Source organism: Caenorhabditis briggsae, assembly GCF_000004555.2.
Source record: "Caenorhabditis briggsae complete genome, chrI, whole genome shotgun sequence".
Lineage (NCBI taxonomy): Eukaryota > Metazoa > Nematoda > Chromadorea > Rhabditida > Rhabditidae > Caenorhabditis > Caenorhabditis briggsae.
The window spans coordinates 5087656-5102945 of NC_013489.2; the positions used below are offsets into that span (position 1 = coordinate 5087656).

At 35.8% G+C, this 15290-nt stretch overlaps 1 protein-coding gene across 1 annotated transcript; it reads left to right on the forward strand.

Annotated features, from left to right (window-relative positions):
- Nucleotides 1-5511: 5511 nt before the first annotated feature.
- On the forward strand, nucleotides 5512-15110 carry Cbr-abt-2 (the record flags this gene model as incomplete). The annotated part of the gene is made up of 34 exons (XM_045244728.1): nucleotides 5512-5563; nucleotides 5611-5741; nucleotides 5800-5893; nucleotides 6713-6872; nucleotides 6917-7615; nucleotides 7667-7970; nucleotides 8017-8178; nucleotides 8225-8405; nucleotides 8455-8656; nucleotides 8705-8831; nucleotides 9082-9268; nucleotides 9322-9464; nucleotides 9512-9830; nucleotides 9875-9966; nucleotides 10012-10241; nucleotides 10270-10409; nucleotides 10454-10591; nucleotides 10636-10713; nucleotides 10757-10940; nucleotides 10987-11101; nucleotides 11154-11248; nucleotides 11294-11397; nucleotides 11460-11829; nucleotides 11874-11960; nucleotides 12009-12132; nucleotides 12179-12318; nucleotides 12368-12705; nucleotides 12751-13010; nucleotides 13060-13323; nucleotides 13373-13505; nucleotides 13551-13707; nucleotides 13756-14224; nucleotides 14278-14796; nucleotides 14922-15110. 34 exons carry the CDS (start codon nucleotides 5512-5514, stop codon nucleotides 15108-15110), a joined length of 6987 nt encoding a protein of 2328 aa, XP_045092508.1.
- Between the last annotated feature and the right edge of the window lie 180 nt (nucleotides 15111-15290).

Below are 15290 nucleotides of genomic sequence, written 5' to 3' on the forward strand. Positions count from 1 at the left end.
GCTGTCAGGTGCCGTGGCCTAGGTTTCTCACTGAAAATCCTCGTCCCCCGGCGGCACTTTTTTTGAATGTTTTCCTTTTCAACGCCGTTTTTCGGGGATTTCGGATTTTCTTTGAATTTTTTCGCAATAATATTTTTTTAACAGATAACTTTTAACACATTTTAATGCAAAAAAATTTTTGGTCGGAGTCCCCCTTTAAGAAGAAAATCCACATACTGTAGTTCAAAATATCTAATTCCGAAAAAAAATCGGAAATGATCCCAAAAAAATTTTTCGGAAATATTCGGGTCTGAATGTCATTCCGAAAATGGTTGATTTTCAGAATTCCGAATTTTGTTCCGAGCATCCCTGTTCTCATCTCGTTATAAAATTCACCAGATTTCATCTAGTCGACACTAGATGAACGAAAAATATTAGATCCTGAATACGAAAGCCTGGAGACAGAGATTCCAATTTTTTCATATGAAAAATTCGATTGGAACTTTTCATCTCGATTCTCCAGATGTGAAATACTACGACATATGTGTGAGAGGAAATGAATGCAAAAAGAATAATGAGTGATAAAAGTTTTCGAATTGAAACATGAAACGAAAGAGATAACTGAACAAATGTTCATGAAGAAACGGGAGAGAGTGGATCAAGCTCTATTACACATTTCTAAAAAGAGATTGATGAGTGAGATCAAAGAAACTAAGGGAAAATGATCATGTTTGCTCACCCAGGTTCTGCACATGTGTTGTAATAGGGACTCGGAAGTGGAAAACCGTTTGAAAACTGGAAGAAAATTTTAAATAGATCAACGAATACTTTCAAAAACGAAAAATGTAGTTGATAGATTATCGCACTTCATTCCATAGAAGCTCACCCAAACCGTTAACTTTCAGCTTAATTATCTCGGTTTCTGTAAGATATATGAAAAACTATTCAACTGATTTAATATTTCTGATATTATGATGAATAATTAATCAGTTGACAAAATTTTCCTATCTTTAACAAGAACAAAGATTAATTGGCTTAAAGTAATGGGCTTCTATTACAAGTGGACGGATTGGACGAGCTTCTTATAGAGGAAATACGGTATTCCAAATTGGGCATCCTCTGCAGGAATTTGAAAAGCTTGGTTACTGTAGAACCATTTCAGCTGACTGTTTTATTTCTCTGCTCCAAATAGGAAAATATTTTTTTAAAAATCAAAAGATTAGACGAATTTCAATTTTTCAATGTTTTAAAATTTCCAGAAAGGGGTTTTTTTTGGTGTTGTGACAAAATCTTCATTTTGAGCCATTTTTGTTTTTTTGAACAGACGGAACTTCTTGTTTATGTATGTTCTTGAAAAATTTGAAAAATTGAAAAAAAACTCAAAAAAATTCTGGTAAACAAATTCGAAAAATCAAATTTTTCTCACTATTCAATATTTGTGTGAAAAATCTTAAATTTTAAATAATCTTAAATTCACGCACAAATGCTGTCTGTTAAATATTTTTTGAGGTTTTACCAGAGATTCTCTACTTTTGATGCACTGAAACAGCTATTGGGTATTGTGCCAAACACAAAAATTTCTATCTGGAATTTTCCAAGTTACTTCTTTGAAACGTTCAATTGAGAACATTTCCCTGTGGAGCACACTAACCAGTAGAAATGGTTTTACAGTAATCAAACTTTTCAGATTCCTGCCCAAATTGGAGTACCGTACTAATAGAAGACCACCCAAACCGTCAAATTTGAGCTCAATATCTCGATTTCTGTGAAAGATATCAACAATTTGCCTACTGACGAATTGTTTATCATAATATCAAACAGCTTTTTATCAGTTGACAACTTTTTTTATATCTGTCACAAAAATGGGAAAATCGAGCTCAAGGTTTACGGCTTGGGTGGTCTTCTATTAGAGGAAATACGGTAATTTTAATATCCGCCAACAAATGTGCACCCAAAAAATTGCGCATTGGAACAACTGTCCTTTTTTCTCTCGTCTAACTGAGCACGTTTTCTTCAAGGTATCATATTTCCAGTTAGTTGGAATTCCAATTTCTCTACTACCTCTTGTTTTCCCACAATTTTCCAAAAGAATTTTCATCCAGATTTCAGAATGTTTCCCAGACAACCCATGACTACATAATTCAGGGCTCTCTTCAGATTCCCAGTTTCCAAAAAAGGTCTTCTTAACCCTCTTCGTCCTCAACGTCTTCTTCTTTTTTTCCTTTTCAACCTGCGTCTTTTTTTTCTTTCGTTCTTTCTTCAACATCCCCTCCTTCTTCTTCTTTTTGTCATTTTTAGCTATATTTTATCCGAAGCGCACACAAACTGACTACATGAAATAATCGTGATGTTTTGAAACGACTCAAATAGAGAGTCATCAGAATATCTTCTCCTATTTCTGTTCTCATTTGAATAAATTCCAAAACGAATTAGCTCTTTCTCTTTGAATCTGTAGCTCATTTATTCTATTCTTTGCTCTTTCCTTCATTGCATAATTTCGTTTGATTCTTCCTAATTAGAACTCAAAATAGAATTCACGCTTCGATTCATTTTGGGGCATGCGATTCTGTAACGAAGACGTCATGAGTGAAGAAATAGAAAAAAGAAAAGGATTTCAGATATGGAAAAAGATTTATTCGAGTTGACAGGTTTCTTCTTGGTTTTTTCGAGGATGTGAAAGGATTTGAGCTCTTTACTGAAGAAATTTCAAAATGACTAAAAATATTTACCGCAAAACCTGTAATTTTATCTTTATTACTGTGAAATATATGAAAAAGTTGTCAACTAATAAATTATTTACCGTAATACCACCAATATTTTATCAGTGAAAACATTTTTGATACCTCTTAAAGGAGCCGCGATAATTGACCTCAAACATGATAGTGGGGCCCTTCTATTACAGATTTTACAGTATTCCGAAAACGAACTCAAGAACTTTGAAGCTCAAATGTTGATTCTTGTGAAACCATATTCCTTTTGTTTTCAGTCGCATGATTTCCATATTCCAGCAAAATTTCAAGAACAATTGCTTTTCTAGATCCTTTTTTCTAGATTCTTGTTGCCCAAAAAACATAATTGCCAAAGTTTAAAACTTTTTTCTAAAAACAACAACATGTTGAGTTCTGGTGGCTTATGCATGTTTTTTTTCACATTTTTGCTCTTTTTTGTTTCACTAAAAAATTCAAAAGTGCAGCATCTCCTATTATCAAACTTCCTCTTCTTATTTTCTCCCATTAAATGTTTGTATTTTTGTATAAACACAAGATGACCCTAGTCAGTATTTTTCTCAATTTTTCTTTTCGTCGGCTTCGCGAGCCACCAGACTATTCAGCATAAAGGAGGAGCAAGGGAGAGCATTAGTGCAAATAGCAAATAGTGCGTTTATTATTTCCTTATTCTTCTTCTTCTTCCTGACTTTTTTCGAAAACTTTTTGCAAACAACCCACATTCAATAATCAATGATAGCTTATTGAAATGCAAATTATCTTCGTGTCAAAATGAACAAAAATAGGAAAAGAGAGAGTTAGATGTGGGTTAGAATCCACACAAGTCCCCTTTTTTCTCTTTTTCTTTCTCTTCATTCGGTTCTTGTGCAAATACCATTTTTCAATGTCAAATACACACGTTTCTCAGTCTGTCAGGTTTTCAAGTTGAGACTTTAACGAGTGCTATTCATATGGGACAGATGTTTCATAACCTGAAAATAGTGCCAAACTTTGAAACTTCTGAAACTTCTGGAACTTCTGAAATTTTATTTTATTTAAATTACTCGAAAAAAGCAAGTGATTTCAACTAAATTGCCAAATCTGAATTCACAAGGAATTTCGAAATAAGAGCCTACCACTAAACCTGTAAACGATTAACTTTTAACTTTGAGGGAATATATCTCAATTCCTGTCAAATATTAAAAAAAGCTGGCAACTGATGAATTTTTTTCATAATATCACAATTTTTTTTAGTTAACTGACCAAGTGTTTGTAATATTATGATAATAATTTTGTCAGTTGGCCGCTTTTTGATATCTTTTATAGGAATCGAGATAATTGAGCTCAGAATTGACTATATCGGGGCTCTTCTATTACAGGTTTTACGGTAATATTAACTTTCTCACAACCGAAATATTTCAACTTTCTCAGTTTTTCTAATTAGATTTAGCCCTACTCTATCTATAATTCAATACTTACTTCTCTGATTTAATCATTTATTTTCACTTCAAGTTTGTTTTTCTTTCAACAACCCATATTCAAATGTCCCCCCACGTGCCTAGATTTCTCTTCAACACCTGAATTAACCTGAAATCTCTCTAAGAAATTATTATTTTTCTCTTCAGCTGTTTTCAGTGGTTTGTGCTCAAAATGAATCAGGCGAAATTCACCTGCTCATTACATGTAATTTGTTGAAAATTGTTGTTTTCAACTTGTTTCTGTTTCTAAGAATTTCAAATATGTTGGCTCTCTTGTCACAAGATTCGAAAAGTAAACGTTTCAAAGTGAAAGTTGTTGTTTAAATCACTCATTTTGTTGAGTTTATGAAAATTTCAAATGATGTATACTACTTACCGTAATCCTGAACAGAACATAGATCATTTGAAAGCTTATACAGGATGGCGCATAATTACCCGGACTAAAGTTTTTACTAGCATAAAACTTGAGTGAAACGTTGTACTGGGCTGAATGTTGGAGTACGAAAATTCCAACAATTCATCAACAAACTGACCAAGTTTCAGATTATTTGATTAACTTTGAGCTAAGTTATCGCTTGTCAAAGTTGTTTCATCTCATGAAAATCACAAAAAAACATTATACCGTCCATTTTTGGACACTCATAACAATACCTAGACTTGAGTAATCGCTTTGAAAATTTCAGTAGCTTTGAATCGAACGTTAAATTATATTTCCACCAAATTTCTTCATCTAGAGACTTATGCCTAAAGATTTACTCGTTTTTATCCGTCCAGGTAATTTAGTATGTCTACCGTAACCCTTAATCGAACTTGATCATTTGAAAGCTTTTGATTGTTTTCGTTTGGGTGAAGATTTTAGAAAAAAACCGAATTTCATATAGAAGGCCCAAAGTTTTGTTTTCAGATAAATCAGGACATGTATAATAAAAGTTTCAGAATCTAAAAAACGATCCCATCCGATGAAAATCATTTCTTTTCTTTTCCATTTTTTCCAACCCAATAACTTCATTTTACGACCACGTTATCTGTGTTCCTGCTCCTTCACGTCACTTCTCTCTATCGTTTTTTCCCTCCCTCCCGTTTTTTGTCTCTTTTGCTCTTTTCCTGTGTCATTATTTGTCCAACCTGATAATGTCCTTCATGACTAGTTCTTCACTCGGCCTTTTTCATTCTAATTCTCCGCATTTCTCTGCATTTCTTATCGTCATTTTAGTGATTTCACACAGTTTCAATATCTTACGTGAACATTTTGACTTAATTTTTATGCTATCACCTACGCTATGCTCCTATAAAACTGGAATCCCTGTTTCAGCAGGGATGAGTTGGAAAGAGTAGAGTAGTTATTGAAAATGGAAGCTGAAAGTTTCCGATCTGAATCACAATGTCTTCTTCTCTCCCCAAGTAAATATTCAATTAGAATTTCCCAAAAAATTTCAGCTCAAACAAAGAAAAACAAAAGAGTTCAGATGCTTCACCGGATACAAAACTATTCGAAGAACCTGGTTTAGGAATGGTTGGATTTTGGCGCCAACTCCATTTTCTACTATGGAAATGCGTTTTGGTTAGACGGAGACAAAAGGTACCACTCTATAGAGTCTCTCCAATTTGAAAAAGAAATAAAATTTTGTGAATTTTAGTTCTGGTTGGCTGTTGAACTAATTGTACCATTTATCTTATTCATTATTATCGCGCTTGTGAGGACCAAAGATTTCTCGGAAGGAATGCCACAATGTGAGTTGATGGTTGAATTCCTAAATTTTCGAATTTTCGAGTTTTGGAGTAATGACTGAATTTCAATATTTTCAAATTTCTGAAGTTTCGAAGTTTAGAACTTGAGATTTTCCAAATTACCAATATTTTAAGTTTCTGAGATCCTGATAGAGATTCTGATAGAATTCGGAATTTCCTAATTACCGAATTACCAATCTTCTGATCTCTTTTTCATTACGGAATATTCCGATTTTCAAATTTAATCGAAATATTCCAGGATGAAAAAGTTTCTCAAAAACTAATTTTCTGAGATTCTGATTTCTTAATTTCTGAATTGCCGAATGTTTGAACTTGTTAAATTCCGATGTGCTGAACTACTCAAAATATAGATTTCTGAGATTCTGATTTACCAAATTTCTGTACTTCTCATATTCCGAATTTTCAAAACTTTCGATTACTAAATGTCCGAATTCTTTTGGAATTTTTTACTTTGGAATTTTTTAATTTCAGATTTTTTGCAATTTGAGAATTGGGGAATTCGAGAGTTTGAAAATTTTCAAAGTTCTTAATTTTTGAATTTCTGAATTCGAAGCTATTTGAATTTCTGATTTCCTTTTAAGAAGACAAAAAAATTTCATATGATTACGGGTACTGCAAGCAGGAGCCAGGAGGTCTAATAAAAATTTGAATTCTCTCAAAAACGGCTTTTCAACTTCTTGGTCGCAGATAGAAAATTTTGAAAATTATGTAGCAGAAAAAAATCAAGTCGAAAATTCCAGATAATATATTGTTTCCATATATTGTTTCCATAGGCTATGCACTATTATTCTTCTTTTTCAGGTCACTACGACTCGAAAGGAATGCTCTCAGCTGGTGTTCTTCCATTCATCCATTCATTCTTTTGCTCATTTTCCAACAGATGTAATGCAATTCCAACGACTGGAGATGAAAGAGAATTTCTGTTTAATGACAATGGAAACCTCACGAGAAACGAATCTATGTGAGCAATCAGGGCTTTAAAAACTAAAAATAAAGACTTTTTAGAATCGTCGATGCCATTTATTACTCCTCTCTACAACTTCGATGGATCGGAAAGAATCCGAAAAAGTTTGAAGATTTAACAAAAGGAGGAGCGGAAATCATTCATTGGCTTGCTGGAAAGTCACTAAACTCAACTGAAGTCGTTCGGATTGGAGATTTATTTGACACTCCGATAAGAGAAAATCTGACAAAGGCATTGAATAACACAGGGCTTCGATTGGAAACTGCACAAAAATTAATGAATGTACGATTGGAAGTAGGAGCAATTGAAGTTTATGATGTGCTCAGAAATGAGTTGTCATGGACGGATTTGTTGTTTTCGAATCCATTATTTTGTGATGAAAGAATGTTCGAGAAGACGTTTTCGTTTGAAACAGGACAAGAAATGACAAGTGAGGAGAGGGATGAATTGTGTGATGTTTTGACATTGGCTGAGATAATGGATTATAAAGGATACATCAGTGAAGTTACAATTCCAACGGCATCTCGGTTCCGAGCTCAAACATTCATGACATCGTTTCAAAATTTATTTGAACCATCATTAATTTTCTTCCAAAAGTATTCCAACTATACAACGGATCAACTGCTATTAGCCCTGTTTTGTGGAGAAGATCCCCGAGATGTAATCGAGCAAACCATCAATCCGAATAACGATAAAACAGTGGAGACTCCATTTGAGAAATTGAGAAAACAAGTGATCAAGTGAGCGAATTCTTGGGTGTTTCCGCTTTTTCAAAACGACCAAATTTCCAGGTTCATCCAAAACGTAACACCCGGGAAAGAGCAAGAAAAGAATAGCACATGCAGTCCGGTTCCCTATCATAATGACATGAATTGTTCTTCATTAGAAAGTCCAATTTTAATGAAAGTCAGAGCTGCGTTATCTGGATATATTCTAGTGTCTCCTGATAATCCAGCAACAAGAAGAGTAGTAGAGAGATTGAATGTCCCACTTCGGGATGTAGAACATATACGGAACTTGTTGTATTCTTATCCATCCGATGCGTTGGAATTCCAAGATCGACTTCATGCTTCTGACTTGTGGCCAGCTAGTCAGGTATGAGGAAAAACCGAAAATTCAGTTACACAGAATCTTTTTTCAGAAACTCCTTCACTTCATCAAACTCTACAAGGATGGTCAGAACCCATTGAACAATAGAAATATTCGTTTCTTACTTGAACATCTATTTGCACCATCTTCTGATGAATACAGTTTTGGAAGTTTCACAAAAAATATTACCGAAGTTGCCAACAAGTACACAGGGGTACTTTCTAAACCACAACTTCAGAATTAATGTCTGAAATTTTCAGTGTTTCCTTCTGGACCGTTTCCGTTTTGTGAGTGATGAAAAAGAAATGGAAACCAATGCAGTTTGTCTGATGGAATCTCATCAATATTTTACTGGAATCGTATTTGAAATGAATTCAAACGCAACTGAGTTTGACGGATTTACAACTTATAAAATCAGGCATTACCCAGAAATGATTGACTGTAGGTTCACTAACTTCAAGTCAGTTGTTTATCTAGTCTGAAATTTCAGCAACCACCAGTTTCATGGACAGCAGAAGTAATCCATTCACTCGAGACAAGCCACTGATAGATTTGAAGTATTTAACATTCGGATTCTCATTTCTTCAAGAAGCCGTGGATAGAGCAATTATTAGTGAGAAATCCAACTTATCTGATGCCAATCTAGGTGTTTATTCCCAACAAGAACCGTATCCATGCACTGTGAAAGACACGTGGGTTTCAGAATTCTGAATCAGTTCTAGAATTTCATGTTGTTTCAGATTCAATGTTGCACTTTTCATGCCATTGTTTCTTCTTATTTCATTCATTTTCCCATCTGCGCTTCTGGTGAAAAATATTGTTTATGAAAAGGAACAGAAGATTAAGGTAGGAATATCAAAAATTACCGTAAAACCTGTATTAGAAGGGCCCCACACTGTCAAGTTTGAGCTCAATTATCTCGACTCGTTTACAAGTTATCAGAAGGGTGTCAACTGATAAAATATCTGTGGTATTATGATAAACATGTTATCAGTTGACAACTTTTTTCATATCTTTAACATGAACCGAGATAAATTGGCTTAAAGCTAAAAGTTAGAAGTCCTTCTTTTTCAGCTTTTACGGATTTACTCAATTCAATCCAATTTAAAATCTGCAGGAGCAAATGCGTGCAATGGGTCTAGGTGATGCTGTTCATTTTGTGTCATGGGCTCTGATCTCATTGGTCCTAAATTTCATTTCCGTTCTTGTCATCTCTATCATTTCGAAAGTTGCCAAAATCTTTGACTACACTGATTATACACTTTTACTTTTTGTTCTGGTACTATTCTTGTTTGCATCTATAGGTAAGGAGCGCGACCAATTTAAGATCAATCTAAAAAACATCTCTAATCTTCAGCTATGTCCATATTCTTTTCAACTCTTTTCACAAATGCCAATATCGCCACAGCAGCCACTTGCGTCCTCTGGTTCGTATTCTTCATTCCATTCCAACTACTCCGAACTGACAGAATATCCTCACCGACTTTCAACAGAATTGCGGTAAGAGCTTTCAAAAATGAAATTATTTCAAATCTTCTGAGTTTAAGCTTCTTCTTCCTCCAACTGCAATGGGACACTGTTTCAAACTTTTGGAATCTTTCAATGCCATGGAACGTGCGTCTTGGTCTGATCTCGGAGAGATGAGCAATCCGGATTTGGGAGTTTCCGTTGAACTTTGTATGGCTATGCTGCTTGTGGACACTGCTCTGTTTCTGATTCTTGCCTGGTACATTTCAGCGGTGGCTCCTGGAGAATACGGTGTTCGACAACCTCTCTATTTCCCATTCATATTGAAATACTGGGCACCTGGATTGTATAAAAATCGAGTCGAGTTTATAGATGACGAGCATTTCGATGTGATACCAAGTGAGTTTAACTAACAGATTCTTGTGAAAATATTGAATTTCTAGCGAGCGACTCATTCGATTCGGAACCAACTAACTTGAATCTAACAGTTCATATCAACTCGATGAGCAAGGTTTATGAAAATGGAACGAAAGCTGTAAGTTCTGAGGATGTTTATAATTTTTGAACGTTTTTTTTTCAGCTGGATTCTCTGAATCTTCGTCTATACGAAGGACAAATCACAGGACTTCTTGGACACAACGGAGCCGGAAAAACTACTACAATGTCAATCCTCTGTGGTCTCTATGCCCCGTCTTCTGGAACTGCAAAAATCTATCAAAGAGACATTCGAACAGATCTTCGCAGAGTTCGAGATGTTTTGGGAATATGTCCACAGCATAATGTCTTATTCAGCCAGTTAGTTATTTTCAAGTATTTTTCCCAAACTGTTCTGTTTCAGTCTTACTGTAGCTGAGCAACTTCGTCTGTTTGCTGCTCTGAAAGGAGTGCCAGATAAAGAATTGGATATACAAGTGGAAGAGATTCTGGCTAGTGTCTCATTGACGGAAAAGGCAAACAAACTGGCTAACACTTTATCAGGTAATGTTGAATATATTCAAACTTCTAATTTGTGAATTATTCAGGCGGAATGAAAAGAAGACTGTGTATTGGAATCGCGTTTATTGGAGGGTCTCGGTTTGTGATTCTAGATGAGCCAACGGCTGGAGTTGATGTTACAGCCAGAAAGGACATTTGGAAATTATTGCAGAGGAATAAAGAAGGTTGCTCACTAAAAAATGCCTTAAAAATGATCAAAAGTTTCCAGGCCGCACGATTCTTCTATCCACCCACCACATGGACGAAGCAGATGTTCTATCCGATCGTATCGCTATTCTATCTCAAGGTACATTAATACGAATTTTCTGAAAGTTGGAAGTTTTTTTCAGGTCAATGCATCACAGTTGGATCATCCGTTTTCCTAAAACGGCGTTTTGGAAATAATATGTCATTGGCAATGGTGAAAGAAGATTTGAAAGTTGATTACGCGAGAATCTCATCTGAAATTATTGAGTTGGGAAGTGATATTGGATTGGGAATTGGAGATGAAAATGAAGAGGAAATTGTGTTCAAGTAAGAAATTTCCAATTGATATCCCCCTATAAATTCAGTAATTTAGAATTCCAATTCAAACGGAGTCTGATAAATTGGAAAAGTTCTTCCTTCGTCTTGATGAGAATTTAGAAAAGTATCGGCTGGGGCAGTATGGAATTTCTGCACCAACTCTTCAGAATGTAATTTCTTTTAACGGCTTTGAACCTGTTTACTTTTGACCATTTTTTCTAGATTTTTGTTTCGTTGGCTCCTCAAAAAGAGTATCATGTCCCGAAAGTAGTAAAATGTGGATTCCTGAAACGACTGAAGGATAAGCTTTGTAATTCGTAAGTGCTCATAATTTAGCACTCTCCAACAAGATGCTAATTCAGAGGAGGGCACGAAGAAGATCAAAACGATTTGACTAGTCTGAACCCGGTAGTTGTCGAAAACAACATGCCACAGAATAATGAGGTTGAAGAAGTCAAGTTTGAAGGTTCGTTTACCTTTTTTGCAGAGATCGAATTTTGAAAGTTCCGAATTTTGAAAGTATTTTAGATTTCGAAAAACCAGACCTGCTTCAAGGAAAGCGACTAATCCTTCAACACTTTTGGGCTCTTCTCGTTTGTCGAATGAATTACACTTTAAAAAGTAAACGAACATTTTTGTTCCAAGTGATCATTCCACTGGTTCTTCTGGCTGTCGCTGAACTTTTCGTAGTTCTTCAAGTCTCATCATCTCGTCCTGATCTAATGACTTCGATGCCTCCACTTCCCCTGGAAACTAGCATTCTGGGAAATCATAGTGATTTTTATGTGAATTCATGGGATGCATCAGAGAACTCAACGGCTACTGGAATCCTTCACTCCATGTTTACTTCTCCTGGAACTGGTCCAAGATGTGCCAAGGATACGCCAACAGAATATTTGTGAGTTTTTAAAGAAAATCTTAAGACGGTTTATCTTTTTTCAGATCATCGATCCGAAGGGAACTCTTATTCCGAAATCGCTACGGTTGGGGACGCAACATGCCACCTCCAGGTGTTAAAAAAGAGACAGTGTATGAAGTTACAGTAATCCCTATTAATTAAATTGTTTCGAAATTTAGGGAGAATGAGTATCAGTGTCAAGACATAACAGGAACATTTGACTATACTGAAGATATATCGAATGTCACCTACAATGAACCTGTCTATTGTGATTGTGAAGATTTCGGATGGAATTGTACTTTGGTTTGTTTTTTGAGATTATTTCATAAATTCAAAAAAGGAACTTCAGGAGAACTGGCCATGGAGAGAAACGCCATGGATTGGATTGAACACCACTGATCGGATATTCGATCTTTCTGGAAAAAATTTGACCCAATTCAGAATGATCACTCGAAATGCACAGACTTCGAATGCCACTGCTCCTTTCTTGTAAGATTTTCGAAATTAATATATCATAAACCGAGAACAAACGCTTCAGCTTGGGTGGTTTCTCACTGGGTCATGTGAATCAAAGAGCACAGAGCCAGAACGACATTGATATTTCAAAGAGTGGATGGTTGGAAGCAGTCAAAGATATTACCGAAGCTACAGTTATTATCAATCTGAATACAACTGGAATCGAACCGTCAACTCCAAAAGTCAAAGATCCATTCGCAGAGAATATTACAGTAACCAAAGTGATTGATGACGTGCTACAGAATCTCGATGTTAAAACAAATGTGAAGGTTTGGTTCAATAATAAGATTTGGCCTGGATTGCCAATAACTTCAAATATTCTCTCGAATGCATTGTTACGTCTAGAAGATCCTGATATTGGTAGGAGCCATTTTAATCAACAGTGACGAAATTAAAATATTTTAGCACCTGAAGATCTCGGAATCTTGGCGATGAATCATCCAATGAATAAGACAATCTCTCAGACATTGGATCAAAACGCACTGCGATTCACACAGACTTTGGCCCTATTCCGTATCACTTGTCTTCTTTTGGTCCTTTCCATGATTCCAGCTGGATTTACAGTATATTTGGTTGAAGATCGAATTTGTGAAGCATTCCATTTACAAATCGTTGGAGGATTGAGAAAAATGACTTATTGGGTAACCAGCTATCTGTATGATCTGGTGAGTTTTGAAGAAGAAACAGGCCATTTCGAAATCTTCTAACTTTCAGACAGTGTACACATGTGTCATACTGGTCATAATGCTGATTTACGTATCATTCCGAGTGACAGATTTCACTGGCGATGCAGCCACTTTCTTCTCGTTTCTCCTTCTGTTTTTCATGCAAGGAATGTCGGCTATTCTGTATGCGTACGTCTTCCAGAAAATGTTTTCTGTTCCTGCTCTATCATTTGTTCTCATTGCTATCGGATCATATTTTGTTGGAATCGTTTGTGCTCTTACTGTTATCATGTTGGAGACATTGATGGTTCAGGTATATTCCATTTTTGTTGATTCTACATTTTATTTTTTTCCAATTCCAGGACCCAACTCTTGTACCTGCTCATAACATTTGTGCTATTGTATTCTTGATTCTTCCACAGTACAATTTAGGAATTGCCATCTTCCGTGGTCTAATGATTTATCAAGTTAGGAAGATTGGATCCAACTTTTTGGGTATCTACACTTGAATTGAATACAGTAACTTATAACTTTTCTCAGAACAAATCAATCGGCCTGACATGATCGATCAACTTCCTCTTCCAGCGCTTTTGTCTTTTGATCAAATGGGAATGCATGTTATGTGTCTATTTCTTCATGCAATTCTGGCCACAATCTGTCTTATTTTTTCTCAAATGGACGAGTTTGGATTTGTAAGGTAAGAAATCAGTGTTTCTGTTTATCAAACATCTTTACTCTTTTTCAGAAGACGGGAACGAAATCTGACAAGCGCAATGATGCTCCGCGAGCCACCCTATGATGAGGATGAAGACGTGGTAAAAGAGAAAAATCGAGTCGATGGAATCACATCAGAATCTTCTCATAACTACTCCCTGGTCGTCCGAAATTTGGCGAAAGCATATAATCCAGAACTGTTGGCAGTGAAAGGTATCTCATTTGCTGTAGAACCCGGGGAGTGCTTTGGACTACTCGGTCTTAATGGAGCTGGAAAAACGACGACTTTTTCAATGCTCACCGCCAAAATCAGGCCAGGACATGGATCGATTGAAATGCAACAAACTAGAATTACCACTGGATCATTTTCCGATGTCCAGAACTTCCAACAACTCGGTTATTGTCCCCAATTCGATGCTCTCAATATGAAGTTATCGACAAGGGAAAACTTAAAATTCTACGCAAGGATAAGGGGGATAGTGCCAACTCAAATTGACTCGGTGAGTTGTTAACTAGACATTTTGAATTGAAAATATTCTGAATTATCTTTAAGATCATCGACAGACTTCTTGTTGCTCTTCATCTCCGTCCATATGCCAACACTCAAACATCGAGTCTTTCTGGCGGAAATCGTCGAAAACTATCAGTTGCTGTGGCTCTTGTCAGTCAACCATCACTGATATTTTTGGATGAACCATCAGCTGGAATGGATCCAGGTTCTCAGCAATTCCTTTGGAAAGTCATTGAAAGACTATGTAAATCTGGAAAAGCGGTTGTACTAACATCTCATTCAATGGAAGAATGTGAAGCATTGTGTACTAGGATAGCAATAATGAATAGAGGACGAATTAGATGCTTAGGAGGAAAGCAACATCTGAAATCAAAGTATGGAAAAGGATCAATGCTCACAATGAAAATGGGGAAAAACGAGAATTCGAGAGAAATCGCTGGGATTTTGGTAGCTAAAATAGGAGAGGGATCTCGAATCGAAGCAGTTCACTGCTCAACAATTTTCATTCACATTGAACAAGGCACAGCCAGTGTCGCACGGGTCTTAAAGATTGTTAATCAGGCGAGTGAATGTTTTATTTTCAAGATTTTAACATTTTAATGACTTCAGTATTTTTCAAAACGTGTAGGTTTACAAAAATCAAAATCTGTGTGACATGAATTAAGGTCATTTTTTCAAATTTTCAGATCAAACAGACGTATGAAGTTGATGACTTCACACTATCCCAATCAACTCTGGATAATGTATTCCAATCGATAGCTGAAAATCAACAAGATTCATCATCATCGTCATCTGATTCACATTCTCCAAATGCAACTTTATCAATTAATCGGAATAATACAGCTTCCACATATGTGATGGCATCTGATCATTAAACTCTGTGATATTAAGTTGTCTTTTGTGATTTCGGATTTAATTACTGTATTTATAATTTTACAACTGATTAGTCTAACTGGGTTTCTCTTTTCTTCTCCCTAAATATTTTGTTTTTGCATCTTCTTACTGTCTATTCAATAAAAGATGGGCGCGCCGCAGGTTACAAAGTGACACGCCCC